This window comes from Anomaloglossus baeobatrachus, chromosome 8 (genome assembly GCF_048569485.1).
Source record: "Anomaloglossus baeobatrachus isolate aAnoBae1 chromosome 8, aAnoBae1.hap1, whole genome shotgun sequence".
NCBI classification, from domain to species: Eukaryota; Metazoa; Chordata; class Amphibia; order Anura; family Aromobatidae; genus Anomaloglossus; species Anomaloglossus baeobatrachus.
In genome coordinates, this window is record NC_134360.1 from 23,300,284 (window position 1) to 23,316,512 (window position 16,229).

Below are 16,229 nucleotides of genomic sequence, written 5' to 3' on the forward strand. Positions count from 1 at the left end.
CTCTTGATGGTAGAGATGCCTGAGTCCCGTGCCTAGCTATGCTCCTGACCAGATCTAATCTAATTTCCCTCTCCCACCAAGGAAAGAAAGGACAGAAGTTAGCTGGAAACAACGATAAAGACAGACAAAGGAAAACCAAAACTCTGACACATTGCAAACACACTGAAATAGACAATGACAGACTCAGGAGAAAAGCAAGAGCAAGAAGGTAGCATTAAAAGGCAACAAGAGTTAATCTCACAATCGCACACAGCAACAAGTACTACAATCACCAGATAGTCTGGATAACAACACCTCACCAGACCAGCTAAGATAAAGTATAGCTGGCATACAAGGAAGGATCTAGCCAGCATATTTAGGAAGGGAGCAGATGTAATTGGTCTCTCCACAACATGTGATCAAAGGAAACCAACAAGCAGACAAGCAGAAATTAATTCTTACTAGCCTGCCTATGAACTCCAACTCTGCAGGTCAATGCTCGCGTCTGCATTGATCGCAGACACCAGAGAAGATATCGGCCAGAGTGTCAGAATCTGTAGTCTGAACAGATGCCGATGCCACCAGGACAGTCGGTGAAGTTTGTAAAAATCTCCGTGTGACAATAGCCATCACTATGTGAGTCTTTGGAGATGACTTTCGAACCAACCTCTCGCCACTAAATTCTCATTTATCTTGCTTGACTCTAGTTGGACCTTCCGTACCATTTCCTCTATTAAACTTAAGGAATCTTGTACTATCCTTGCACCGGCATCACTATAGATGGTCAATACTAGTATACTGATTTACTTTAAAGTCAACCTGTCATTTCACACAAAACTGATAGAAAATCACAGCCATGCTGCCCTCATCCCCCAGGACAAGTAAAAACTGTTTTTGGTGCACATACCAGTCTAATATATGTAGGAACTGTCTCAATTCTCATGCTCTGTTATTTTCCAGCCACTATTGATTCTTTTTATCCAGCAATTGTCAGGATGTGACTGTAGTATAACGGGGGACAGGGGTCCTATACTGTCTCTCATGTTAGGAGACCCTAGGCTATTGCTAACCTCCGGATTACCCCTGATGGTGGAGATGCTGGAGTGAATGGTTAGTCTACAGACCAGAGCTAATCTGTTACCCTCCCCAGGTTACGGAAAGGGCAGGAGTGTGATGGAAACACAGATGTAGACAAACAAGGAAAAACAGAAGCTCAGTCTCACTACAAACTCACAGGAGCAGACAGTAAGAAACTAAGGAGGAAAGCAAGAGAAGGAAGGCAGCAACAAAAGGATAGCAAGGGATAACTCCACAACAGCTCACAACAATGAGAACTGGTGGAGGAAGGTTGAACTAGATGGATGTAGGTCTTTTTTTCAACCTAAGTAACTATGTAACTATGTAATGAAGTACTACAACCACCAGTAAGTCTAGATCACAACACCTTCCAGATGTCACGATTCCTCTGTGCAGAGCTTGCACACTAGGAGATGCTCTGCAGTGTTTTCCTGGGCTACTGGCTGCCAGGTTGATTGACAGTGCAGGCTTCCATGCTGGTTCAGGGAGGTGCTGATTGCTCAGGTGTCCCATCTTCTGTTTAATTGCTCTGCTTCTTTAGTGAGCATGCTTTCCCAGAACCTTGCCAGTCGTACATTCTGGTTCTGTTATTGTGCTGTTGGCCTGTGTGCCTGCCTGTGCTCTGACCTTTGTTTCCTGACACCTGACTGTTGTTTGACTCCTCTCTGCCTGCTCCCTGTTCATGTTGTGACCTCCTGGCTTTTGACCTTGGACTGTTACCTGACCACGTCTCAGTTTTCTCCCTGAATCCATTACGTGCCTTCCCGGAATGCTGACCCTCAGATTGTGATCTGACTACTCCTCTGTGTACTCCCTGTGTCCATCCACACATGTCCTCCTGTTACCAGACCCCGGCTTTCCTGACTACTCTACCCATTAGTAGTGACTAGCATCACAACAGACCAGTATAGGTAAGCTATAGCTGGCACTAATGGAAGTGTCCAGCCAGCATATATAGGAGGGGCGTGAATGTGAATGGCTCCCCCACAGCACGTGGTTAAAGGAGAGATTAACTCTTGGTAGCCTGCCTATGAACTACAAGTCTGTGGGTTGATGCCCGAGTCTGCCTGCACTGATCCTGTGATATTTGTATATCAGAGAAGTTAGCAGTGAGAGTTCAAGAATGTTTAGTTTCCATAGATCATGTGCTGCCATGACATGTTTGCAAAAAACTTTGTGACAGCAATCTGCCAGCACTATAGGAGCTGGAACTTTCTTTCCTTTACTTCCCACAATGCCTTGCCCCAATGGCTACCCTGTCCTTATCCAAAAGCCTGCCTCTGTGTCTAATTTGGCAAACAGGAGAGCAAGAGCGCAAATCCCTGGCCTCGAGAGACAAATCCCTGCCCTCCTTTTCTGTAATCTGTCTCGGCATCTCTGCTGATGTAGATGGATTACACTTGACAACAGGCAGTGGACAGTAATGTGGAGCGAAGGGAGACACCAGCACTTTGCAGTACATTTTTAAGGGTATGGCGGCACAATTTTTATATAAACTGATTTGCAGAATCTAATTATCGATTAGTTGAGGACACATCGTATGATGGAGACCACTGGGACACGCGCTCTCATTAGATACTATGTAACCAGTTTGGCGCTCGCATTTTTCTCACTGGTCGCTTCCTTCGTGTCACTGACTACATTTTACCGGAGGCAGAATGTGAGGTGACATTTAAATGTCTCTGAAGTGGCTGCTTCTTCGGAGCGGCTGTTCACGATGTCAAACGTGGCAAAGTATTTTTCCGATTAAATGGATTCTGCAGTTTGAGAGGATTCAAAGAGCACAAACCGTGCTCGCTTTCCCTCCTCCATCCCCAGAGCTGATGTTGCAGTGTTTATGGAGAAGTGTGAACGTTGCGTGTGCTCTATCACATATCCCATTTACTCTCCTGTGTTCCTATTCTGCATTTTTCCTGATCCCCAGGTCCACCTTTTAATAATAAGTTTAAACTCCAAGATAACTTGTCTGATTGTTTTAATATAGCAGTATGACTAGATAGGCACTTGTCCCCCGATAAAAATGATACCTTTTTTGTAAAGATCCGATGTGCTAATCATGAGAAATTTAGCGTAGAAGTTTTATGCAAATCAGACTGCAAGTGCACAGGGGGCGTGTCACTGCACTTCTTCCAAGAGCACTTCAAGCCTGATTTGCATACATTTTTCTTTTCTAGATTTCTCAGCACTGGCACATTGGATCTCAACAAAAAAGGTATTATTTTTTTCGGGGGAAAGGTGCCTATCTTTCCATACCACTATTCCTATAAAATAAAATGTGCTGACAGGTTCCCTTTAAATAACAGATTGCCTGCAGCCCCAACTTAGACAGTATGAGAGCTCACTGTAGACTGAATATTATTCACAAAGGTTATTGTCACTAGTTTTTGCACAAAACTCACCTATTGTCATGGCGGCATCAGACACTGTTCACATTATAGATCCTGACACTCTTCACTATGGCTTCTCTAGTGTTTCTGAGCTAGACAGGCAGGTTTGGGCATCGACCAGCTGGGAGCGCATTTATGATCAGGCTAGCAAGAGTTAACCACTGCTAGCCTGCTAGTTACTTCTGGGATCAAATGTTGTTTGAAGCCCATCACATTGGCTCCCATCCTATTTAAGATGGTAGAATCTGTCTTCCCATACCAACTATAGTTTGTTATTGGAAGCCTAATACATTGGCTCCCATCCTATTTAAGATGGTAGAATTTGTCTTCCCATGCCAACTATAGTTTGTAGTTGGAAGCCTATCACATTGGCTCCCATCGTATTTAAGATGGTAGAATTTGTCTTCCCATGCCAACTATAGTTTGTTGTTGGAAGCCTATTACATTGGCTCACTTCCTATTTAAGATGGTAGAATCTGTCTTCCCACACCAACTATAGTTTGTTGTCGGAAGCCTATCACATTATCTGACTTCCCATTTAAGATGGTAGAATCTGTCTTCCCACACCGACTATAGTTTGTTGTTGGAAGCCTATCACATTGGCTCCATTCCTGTTTAAGATGGTGGAATCTGACTTCCCATGCCGACTATAGTTTTTTGTTGGAAGCCTATCACATTGGTTCCATTCCTATTTAAGAGGGTAGAATCTGTCTTCCCATGCTGACTATAGTTTACTGCTGTGTTGGTCTGTATGCTATTGTGTCCCAGTCCTGCTGGTGATTATATTGTGTGGTGCTTGGAGTTGTAGTACAGTTCTCCCATTGTCTTGTTTCCTTCCTGCTCTTTTTTTCTTCCTTACTATGGTCTTATACTTGTCTGTGAGCGTGCCGTGAGATAGAATTTAGTTTCCCCTGTTTGTCTATCTCTGTTGGCTTTATCACTCCTGTCCCAGCCCTCCCCAGGGTTTAGGAGAAGGGGTTTATAGGATCAGGGCTGGTGAGGAGCAGGGTCAAAAAGGTGTCTCAGACATCTTCACCATTGGGGGTATCTCTGAGATCAGGGCTAGCTAGGGTTCCCTAGTCTGAGGGCCCGCCTAGGAGCCCCTATCCTCAGCTTTCTCCCCACACACTGGGACAGTTATGTCCTGTTATAACGAAACATTCCGATTGCCTGGACACTGCCATTGAGCCTGCGCATGGGATCAGGAGTGGGATTATGGCTGTAACACACAGCTGGATCCCTGTGCTAATGACGGATTGTAGGGAAATTGCTAATCTCCACCATTTAACCCCATGTCTTGCAAATAAGTGGAAATCAAAAGTAATATCTCCTATTGAACGCATCAAACAAATATCTTGTTACTGGATCCATTAACTTTTCCAAATAGCTGAAAAGGGCAGGGGAATCTGCATCACAAGAAGCATGTCCAAAAATTATCTACACAGACAAGCCCCTTTCTGACCACCAGCACCCCAAATATGCCCCAAAATATCCTTCTATCCATCAAAGACTAGTATCAGAAAAAGAAAGCAATGGAAGATGTTCAGGGACTCGATTGACCAGAAAATTCCAATGTATAGAGGAGCATTTCACATTCGCATTAATGAAACCCATAAAATTGTAAAAATGCAAAATCACCTTGTAAAAGGCAAAACCTCTGTATTTTCAGTGATGAAAATGACCCTTCCTCGCTGATGATGAAACCTTCTTTTCTTTCGTCATTGCAGATGCATTGATCCATTTCTTAAATTTATGTGGCTCGTCAGCAGCTGCCTGGCACTGAGCTCTACCGTCACTGTACTATTCCCTAATATTCAGATTTCTTTGAGCGGATTCCGGGTTATATAATGTTATGACATTTCTCTTTCCATCTTGATCGAATTTATTATCTCACCGATGTGTTAACTATATTTTTTGTTAATTGTTCTTGCAGCTTTTTGCAATCTTTGCATTTGCAACATGTGGAGGCTACTCCGGACAGCTGAGAGTCAGTGTGGATTGCGCCAACAGAACCCTGAGCGACCTCCGCGTTGATATTGCCATTGCTTATCCTTTCAGGTAACTTTCCATCGAGTTTTATTCACACGTTTACTTGCATTTATGTATTTACTTGTCAGTGACCATTAAAGGGCTATTCCCAACATAAAAAGCCAGCATTTATCCAAAGGAACGGCAATGAAGGGTTTTAAAACTTTTCTTGGTAAGTACAGTTTGGTAAGAGATTGATCCTAGAGAAGGGAGCCCCCGAAATGACCTGTTTGAACAGAGTGATGACCACGCATGCGCACCCCCACTGCAATCCTTCTCTACGGGACTGCTGGCGATAGCATTAAATGTAGCAGGGGTGCGCATGCATGTTGTGTCCCCACTGCAATCCTTCTCTACAGGACTGCTGGCCGTAGCAGTAAATGTAGCAGGGGTGCGCATGCGCACCACTACTGCACTCCTTCTCTACAGGAATGGCAGTGATAACAGTAAATGTAGCAGGGTTGCACATGTACGCCGCCACTTCAATCATTCTCTATGGGACTGCTGGCAATAGGAGTAAATGTAGCAGGGGTGCATCTGTGCACCACCACTGCAATGTTTCTGTACAGGACTGTCGGCAACAGCAGTAAATGTAGCAGGGTGCGCATGCGTGTCCCCAATGCAATCCTTCTCCACAGGTCTGCCAGCGATAACAGTAAATCTAGCAGGGGTGCGCATGAGTGCCCCCACTGCAATCCTTCTCTACAGGACTGCCAGCGATAACAGTAAATGTAGCAGGGGTGCGCATGAGTGCCCCCACTGCAATTCTTCTTTACGGGACTGCTGGCGATAACAGTAAATGTAGCAGGGGTGCGCATGTGTGTCGTGCCCCCACTGCAATCTTTCTCTACAGGACTGCTGGCGATAGCAGTAAATGTAGCAGGGGTGCGCATGCGCGCCACCACTGCAATCCTTCTCTATGGGACTGCTGGCGATAGCAGTAAATGTAGCAAGGGTGCACATGAGTGCTCCCACTGCACTCCTTCCCTATGGAACTACCGCGATAGCAGTAACTATAGCAGGGGTGCGCATGCGCGCCGCCACTTCAATCCTTCTTTACAGGACTGCTGGTAATAGCAGTAAATATAGCAGGGGTGCGCATGAGTGCCCCCACTGCAATCCTTCCCTATGGAACTGCGCAGTAAATGTAGCAGGGGTGCACATGCGTGCCCCCAATGCAATCTTTCCCTATGGCACTGCGCAGTAAATGTAGCAGGGGTGCGCATGAGTGCCCCCACTGCAATCCTTCCCTATGGGCCTGACTATATAGTAAAAAAAAATATGTAAAATCACATCACCCCAAAATATGGTAAAAAAAGCTCCTTTGGCAGAAACTAGGTGCATAAATTAGAGATGTGAACAGGGTTTTGAACAAAATTTGATTAAATTTGGCAAATTCTGCAGAATCATCTGCTAATCTAAGGCGTATGTGGGCCGCCTGACTGTCCAAAGGTAGATCCATCAAAGATAAGGATTGGGCATGTTGGATTTCAACATGCGTGATCCATAAATTACTTTCAGCATCTGAATCACCATATTCTGTTGATTAGTGTCTGGTTTAAAAAAAGTGGGGAAAGAAATAAAACAAATAAAATTTTTAAACAAAGTAATTGTGCAAAAAATGTTGCAATTTTGGAAACAAAATGATAAGAATGCAGTGGTGATGATATTATATGTGCTTATAATGTGGTATATAATTAGTGCTTAGGTGTTTATTTGTCTTTTAATCCATCCTAACCTCTGCTAATCAGAAGGCTGAGTATGCACCGGTGTCACGAACCTTCCCCATATGATGGATGACTCACATTAGGAGCTTGCACTGATTAAGTCTTCCTGGTAATTAATATCTCTATAACAGGTCGCCTGCATGACAGCGATCAGAGATTATTTTTTGTGTGGGGGGGATTTCTAACCACATTTTTAGTTTGACTTTATCTTCCCTCCATGTTGTCTATGAACCACACAGGCGACTGACTGGACTGATTGCAATAATACAGACTTTCTGGATAGTTGTTGTCCGTGTCCTTTGTCTAATACGGCAGCTCAGCCTCGTTCATACAGTCATGGCCAAAAGTGTTGGAACCCTTAAAATTGTTCCACAAAATGAAGTATTTCTGCCACAAAATTATTGCAATCACATATGTTTTGTTGTTCACGTTTATTTGCTTTGCATGGATTGGAAAAACACAAAACAAAACTGAGAAAAAAGGCAAATTTCACACAAACCCCCAAAACAGGGTCCAAAAAAAGTATTGTTACTTTTCTAAAATTGTTTGTAAACAACTTTGTTGGTTATTAAAACTCACCTGTGGCAAATGACAGATATGGGCAATATGAAAATCACACCTGAAAACAGATAAAAAAGGGGAGAAGTTGACTCAATCTTTGCATTGTGTGTCTGTGTGTGCCACACTAAGCATGGAGAACTGAAAGACGAGAAGAGACTGGTCTAAGAACAAGAGAAACAAAATTGATGAAAAAATATCAGCCATCTCAAAGTTCAAGTCCATCTTCAGAGATCTTGATGTTCCTTTGTCCACAGTGCACAACATAATCAAGAAGTTTACAACCCTTGACACTGTATCTAATCTCCCTGGATGTAGAGGAAAATTGATGAAAGGATGTAACGCAGGATAGTCCGGATAGTGGATAAACCGCCCCAATTAAGTTCCAAATAAATTCAAGATATCCTGCAGCTCAGGGGGCATCAGTGTCAGTGCAAACTATCCATACATATCTGAGTTAAATTAAACGCTATGGAGGAGACCCAGGAGGACCCCACTGCTGACACAGAGACATAAAAAACCTAGACTGAAGTTTGCCAAAATGTACTTGAGTAACCAAAATCCTTTTGGAAAGACAGATGAGACCAAGATAGAGCTTATTGGTAAAGCATATCCTTCTACTGTTTATCAAAAACAGAATGATGCCTACAAAGAAAAGAGCACAGGACCTACAGTCACGCATGGTGGAGGTCAGAGTTGTTTGGGGTTGTTTTGCTGCCTCTGACACTGGAGGGGTTGGAATGTCTGCAAAACATCATGAAATCTGAAGATTACCAAAGGATTTTGAGTCACAATGTAGTGCCCAGTGTAGAAAGCTGGGGGTGCGTCCTAGGTCAGGGGTCTTCCAGCAGAACAATAGCCCCAAACACTTCAAGAAGCCCCCAGAAATGGATGGGAACAAAGTGATGGAGAGTTCTGAAGTGGCCGCAATGAGTCTGGATCTCAATCCCATTGACACCTGTGGAGAGATCTGAAAATTGCTGTTGGGAGAAATAAAAAGAAGAGAGGAGGAGAGAAGATAAGATGCCGTCAACTATGAGAGACCTGGAGCAGATTATAAATAAGAGTCCAAAATTCCAGGTGAGAGGAGGAAGAAGCTTGTGGACGGTTATAGGGAGAGACTGATTGGGGGTATTTATTCCAAAAGTTAAAGAGTGCAACCAAATATTAGGATGAGGGTGCAAATAATTTTGTCCGGCCAATTTTTGGGGTTTTGTGTGAAATTACGTCCAACTTTGCTAAACACAGAACATGACTCTTTTCTTTTGAGCTTGTAAGCACTGGAGAGCACTTCAAGCTTTAAGCTTAGTGTTTACTACGTAGACAGCAGTGGTGGTCGCCACGAGTTGTAAAAAAAAAAAGTATCTCAAGAACTATGACAACTTTCAGTAAGCAGTAAATTAAAGGTATATGAGACAATATCCATCTTTGAAGATGGATATAAACCATTTAAAAAATTTAGAGGAGTTATAAAATAGGAATACCACAAGGCAGAGTTCTAAGAATGTCATGAAAGTTAAGAACTCTTAAGTAGAGATAGTCAAGCCCACAGATTTTCAGTTCTGGCTGGACTTTTAAAAAAAAAGTTCGGTTAGGGACCAACTTAACCCCAGACGCCGAACCCAATATACGTCTAAGGGACCCAAACTTGAGTGTTATAAAATGATTTTAGTAAGGGCTAGGGGGCTCCAAAAGTAAGCAAAATGTGGATTAAAGCAGGACAAGTATACTTATTGAGCCTCCACGCACCTGTCACACTGCTTCCGAATCTGCTCATTAAACTTCATGCACATTCACTGCTTCCCCCGCCCACCATCCCTGACAGCATCTGTGATTGGTTGCAGTCAGACTGCTGGCATTTGTGATTGGTTGCAGTCAGACTGACGGCATCTGTGATTGGTTGCAGTCAGACTGCCGGCATCTGTGATTGGTTGCAGTCAGACTGCCGGCATCTGTGATTGGTTGCCCTCCTATTAGCTGTCTGGGTCCCAGATGTGGAGTGTAAAAATAAATAAATAATTGGAAAAAATGTCTTATGGTCTCCCGTATTTTAATACTCAGCGTAGATAAAGCAGATGGCTGTGTGTGCTTATGTGTCACCCAGGGCTATGGGGTACTCGGTCTCGGGCGGTGTACTGCTGGGGAGATGTCACTTGGTGGCCGTTGCCCGGATCCATGCTTTTTAAAAGGGGTATATTTACAGGGGAGATTAAATGAAAGTTTATAACGTGACGCCATCTGTGGTGTGCAGCCAGGTAGGGGCTGCAGCTGCAGGGTTCTTCTCACCGGGGGTCGATGTTGATTGCAGCCAAGATGGAGTAACTCCCCACAGGCAGAGTGGGTGCCCCGGGAGGATGGCCGGCTGGCTGGTAGTGGGCCGTGGGCGCTGGAGCGCGGGACGGCGTCGCCGGTAAATAATGGAAACGAGGCAAGAGCTCCGTTTCAGGTATTTTACTCACTGGTTAGGAGATTGCCCGAGAGTGTCCTAGTTCACTGCTGGTAAGTCTCAGGTTATCCGGTGCAAGTTCCAGGCGGTTACCGGTGTCAGTGTAAATGTCCTGATTGTTCATGCTATCAAGCGACTGACAGAAGGAACCTGGGCTGAGCTCCAGCTCACAGGCCCCAGGCTCCGTAACGGAAAAATAAGCTGTGTGTCGTCCCACCAGCACTGGTGCTCTCCTGCACCCAGTCTGGTCTCAGGGAACTCCCCTCCAGCAAAGCTCACTATCTGTCATGCCTACCTCCTCTTATACCACTTGTGGCACCTGCCCACTCCCCCCTGTGGGGAAGACACCTAACTGCATGTGTCTGCATGTGTCTATTGTGAGCACCGGAAAACCACCTGTCACTTACCCCAGATAGATACTGCTCTTTAACTCAGTTGCAGTACCCTGTGGCGACCAGAGCCTCAGGGGCGCTACACTTATCTTGGTTGTGTATCAAAATACGATATTGTACACCTGTTTTGATAAGAAATACTCACCTTGCATCAAACTATGAGTGCCGGATTTCTTCTATGTGATATCAAAATACAAAATACCTCATGCGGCTTTTTTAATATTATTTAAATAAATACATTTTAAAAAACAACGTGAGTTCCCCCAATTTTGATAACCAGTTAAGATAAAGCAGACAGCTGGGACCCAGAGAGTTAAGGCCACTTTACACACAGCGACATCGCTAGTGATGTCACTGCCGATCCCACCCGCCCCCGTCGGTTGTGCGTCACGGGCAATCGCTACCCGTGGCGCACAATATCGTTAGTCCCCATCACACATACTTACCTGCCTAGCGACGTCGCTGTGGCCGGCGAACAGCCTCCGTCACAACGACGTCACACAGCAGGCGTCCAATAGAAGCGGAGGGGCGGAGAGCAGCCACATGAAAGTCACGCCCACCTCGTTGCCGGAGGATGCAGGTACGGTGTTGTTCGTCGTTCCTGGGGTGTCACACGTAGCGATGTGTGCTGCCTCAGGAACGAGGAACAACATGCGTCCAAAATCAGCCACGATCTTTGTGAAATGTCAACGATCAACGATTAGGTGAGTATTTTGCATCGTTAGCGGTCGCTTGTATGTGTCCCACGCAACGACGTCACTAACGAGGCCGGATGTGCGTCACGAATTCCGTGACCCCAACGACATCTCGTTAGCGATGTCGTTGCGTGTAAAGCGGCCTTTACTGTGAGGGCAACCAATCACAGACACCAAAAGTCTGACTGCAACCAATCACAGACGCTGTCACAGAGGGTGGGCGGAGGAAGCAGGGAATATTCATGAGGTTAAATGAGTGGATCCGGAAGTAGTATGACAGCTGCGTGGGAGATTTGGTAAGTATAACTGTCCTGCCTTAATGCCCATTTTATTTCCTTTTTTTATTTGGGTGGCCAAACCAGAATAGAAGAGTCCGTGCATGGACACTAGGTGTCCGGTACGAACCCCAAACTTTACAGTTCAGGTTCACCCATCACTACTCTTAACAGATTTCCATCATGGACACATGAATTTTTTTCTGCTTTTTTAACTAACATTTTTAGAATCATCTTTACATTTTATTTTTTTTTTTTTGCTCTGATCATAATTTTATTTCATTTGATTTAATGATTCACAAATCATATGATTCAAAATGTAAAAGAAGCATCAAAAAGACAATGGAGGGCTATGAGCGAAAAGAAGAGAAGAGTCAGAAGAACACGATATTTTTGAAAATTGTTGCAAATCTTTCACTCCTTATACATGATCCATCTTGGCGTATTATCTCTTCGGTGAAAGGTTTGCGACCCGCTAATACGTTTCTCGCGATGCGCCTTTCCCTGGGGTCCTTTCCACAATAGATCGCGCTCTCATCTTGCACTTGCTCTTATAACATCCGACATTTTTCCCCCCATAATACGCGATTTCCCAGAAAGCTGCACAGACAAATTGTGCATTGTTTTCCCTGCCCCCCCCACCTTACGCCCGCAGGATTTATGATAATCAGGTGCCATATTCCATGCTCTTATTTTCTGAATACTAAACAGCCCCATACATCTTAAATCTCGATAAAGAGGAATAAACACTTCAATTCAACCTCTGCAAATGAGTCCCGGAATAGCGGCGCGCCATTCTTCAGGGGAACACAATGTTTTTTTTGTTGTTTTGTAAATGGGTTCCTGCGACCGGTCCTCTGTCACAACACTTATTTATCATACTTCTGCCGCGAAAATACAAGGGCAGGACCTCAGCAAAAAATAGCTGGAGATTTATGAGGTGCAATTATGCATCAAGTGTCAGTTTTTATTCCATTGGCGGGGCGGCCGTGTGCTTTGACAATAAGGAGCAGAAATACAGAATTATTTTCTTATGCAAAAATTTAACTCTGGTTAAAGAAATTGTATTATTTCAAAATTACCTATTATTTAAATTATGGTTTTTATATTAATTTGTTTTCAATTTTTGGCAATTTTTTATTTTTACCTATGTCGCGGGCGGGGAGGAGGGTGTCAGCACACTAAAATCACCCCTTCTGCTCGGGTCCGGCGGTTGCTGCTCAATGGTGGCTCGAGCTGTGGGCCGGATCCCGGGGGTTTCTCAAGCGGCACTCCTCGCCCGTGAGTGAAAGGGGGTTTGTTGGGTGTGGGGATAGTTTATTGTCCGTGACGCCACCCACGGTTGTGGTGATTTCACCACCGCTGCTCTATATGGGGATCCCGGGGATGGTGATGCGGAGCAGCCAGGTGTTGTGTTGCCCCTCCGTGGGTAGGGGTTGGTGATCCCGGGGCCCGGTGATGGCTTGGGAGGTGCAGGGCCTGGTGGGCGCAGGGACGCGGGGGCAGCGCTGTGCCTTGCGGCACTGTGGTACTCACTCAGCCTGAGACGTTGACACAGTTTTTACGGTACACCAAACGGCTGGTAAGACGGTCCCACGGATGGCTGCACTTGCTCTCCCAGTAGGTGACGGTGATGTCCCTCTTCCTTGCACCTTTGTTTACTTGTTGGTTGCGATGGGTCCCCACCGGTAACCCGCTCCCCGGCTTCAAGCTGGACCGGGGGAGCTCTACTCTTTGCCCGCAGGCGCTGGCCCTGAGAAACTGGTGCCTTGGCGGTGGCGGTGTCTCCCCTACTCTGGTTGGGCTGTTGCCTTCAATCGGGACTTGGTTGTTGGGGGATCTACGTCCCCTTCACTGACGGATTTGGCAAATTCTGGCGACTCCTAGCCTTGCCGGGGTCCGAGAGGCCCCTGCCCTGGTGCTGACTGTCCTTCGGAACACTGCTCCAGACCGCCGGGCCACTACCCGTCCACGGTCCTTCCAGGAACTTCCAAACGGTCCCCCTCCAGACAGTCACCGCCGTTGCTGACCTTGCTGACCTGTCCTGCACACAGCTGGACTACTTCAGGCTTTCTCTCTGTCACCACTCTTGCTTTCCTCCTTTACCACTTTACTTCCTTCTACTTTCACTTCCTTAACTCATCTTAGCTGTTTACTCCTTCACTCCCCTAGCTTATCTGCCTGGTTTCTCCCGCCTCCAGAGCTGTGAACTCCTCGGTGGGCGGAGCCAACCGCCTGGCCCACCCCCTGGTGTGAATCATCAGCCTCTGGAGGAAGGCAACAAGGATTTTTGGTTAGCTTTGGTGTTCCCAACTGGGATGTAGGGTGTGGTGGTGTGTGACCTGTGTCCCCTGGCTTGCCCAGGGCGACACACCTATATAGCCACCAGGGCCTTTTTTTTTTTTTAGAAATTTACTTCTTGTTCTTTCAGGAAATGTACATTCGCAGCAATAGACGGACTCCAATTATCATTGAAAAATTACCTAAAATTTAAATTAGGTTTTTGTGTTAAATTTATTTATTTTTTTCAATTTTTGCAATGTTTTTTTACATATAGAACAATTTATATTCAAAATAAAAATTAGAAATCTTGCAATTTTCTTACTGGCCACTGGGGATTTTTTTTTTTAGAATTTGACTTCCTGTTCTTCAGGAAATGCACATGCATATTAGCAGCAACAGGCGGACTCCAATTATCATTGAAAAATTACCTAAAATTTAAATTAGGTTTTTATGTTAAATTTATTTATTTATTTTCAATTTTTTGCAATGTTTTTTTACATATAGAACAATTTATATTCAAAATAAAAATTAGAAATCTTGCAATTTTCTCACTGGCCACCGGGTGTTTTTTTTTAGAATTTTACTTCTTGTTTTTTTCAGAAAATGTACATGTACATTAGCAGCAATAGATGGACTCCAATTATCATTGAATAATTACCTAAAATTTAAATTAGGTTTTTGTGTTAAATTTATTTATTTGTTTATTTTTCAATTTTTTTGCAATTTTTTTTACATATAGAACAATCTATATCAAAATAAAAATTAGAAATCCTGCAATTTTCTCACTGGCCATCAGGGGTTTTTTTTAGAATTTTACTTCCTGTTCTTTCAGGAAATGCACATGTACATTAGTAGCAATAGACTGACTCCAATCCTATCTTTTGTATTGGAGCATCAAATGAGCAAGCACAAAGGTCCATATCACAATGTGTATTAAAAAGAATAATTAGAACTCTTGTAACTTTCTCATCGGCCACCTCTGTTTTATTGGAATTTAACTTCTTGTTCTTTCAGGAAATGTACGTATACATCAGAACCCTCATATCCTCCTTAACACAAACCCCAATCAGTTATTCAATACTTTTACCTCCCTCCTTCGCCCACCGCTGCCCCCTCCAACCTCCCTCATCTCTGCAGAAGACTTTGCCACATATGTCAAAGAAAAGATCGACCAAAGCAGGCAAGTCTTTTCTGGTCAACCACCACAACCCCCTCATATAACAGACCACTGCCCCTCCCCCATATACTTCCTCCCCACTATCACCGAAGGAGAGCTCGCACGTCTTCTCTCGAAAGCGCACCTCACCACCTGCGCACTTAACCCCATCCCATCCCACCTCCTCCCCAACCTCACCACTATCCTTATTCCCGCCTTAACCCATCTTTTCAACCTATACTTTACCTCTGGTACCTTCCCTTCTGCCTTTAAACACGCAACAGTCACACCCATCCTAAAGAAACCTTCCCTCGACCCAACCTCTGCTACCAACTATCGGCCCATATCACTACCCCCGTTTGCCTCAAAACTCCTTTTACAACACGTCCATGCTGAACTTTCCTCCCACCTCTCATCTAACGCTCTCTTTGACAACCTACAGTCCGGCTTTCGTCCTCATCATTCTACCGAAACTGCCCTGACTAAAATCACAAACGACTTACTGCCAAAGCTAACAATCACTTCTCTATACTCCTACTTCTAGACTTGTCCTCAGCCTTTGACACTGTCGACCAATCAATTCTATTACATATCCTCTCTTCCCTTGGTGTCAGAGACCTCGCCCTCTCTTGGATCTCTTCATACCTTTCCAATCACACTTTTAGTGTCTCCGACTCCCACACAACCTCTTCATCCCGCCATCTCTCTGTTGGCGTCCCTCAAGGCTCTGTCCTTGGACCCTTACTTTTTTCCATATATACGTTCAGACTGGGACAACTCATGAAGTCCCATGGCTTCCAGTACCACCTATATGCTGATGACACTCAGATCTATCTCTCTGTTCCAGATGTCACATCTCTGCTGTCCAGAATCCCAGAGTGCCTATCTGCTATATCCTCCTTTTTCTCCTCTCGCTTCCTAAAGCTCAATGTGTCTAAAATTGAACTAATCATATTTCTTCCATCTCACCTACACTCCCTACCTGATCTATCTATTAGACTAAATAACATCATGCTGTCCTCAGTATCCAAAGTTCGGTGCCTTTAAGTGACCCTCGACTCTGCCTTGTCCTTCACACCACACATCCAATCCCTCACCACCTCCTGCCGGCTTCAACTCAAAAACATTTCCAGAATCCGTCCTTTCCTCAATTCCCAATCTACAAAAATGCTAGTGCATGCCCTCCTAATTTCCCGCCTGGATGGATTACTGCAACATCCTCCTCT

General features: G+C 44.7%; 1 protein-coding gene across 2 annotated transcripts in view; it reads left to right on the forward strand.

Moving 5' to 3' along the window:
- SYNPR (synaptoporin) overlaps positions 1–16,229 on the forward strand; it is a 247,253-nt gene that overhangs the window by 170,733 nt on the left and 60,291 nt on the right. For both annotated transcript variants that reach the window (XM_075321368.1, XM_075321369.1), the window contains one exon: positions 5,377–5,501. In XM_075321368.1, coding sequence (XP_075177483.1) covers positions 5,377–5,501 — 125 coding nt within the window. The remainder of the gene's footprint in view (positions 1–5,376; positions 5,502–16,229) is intronic.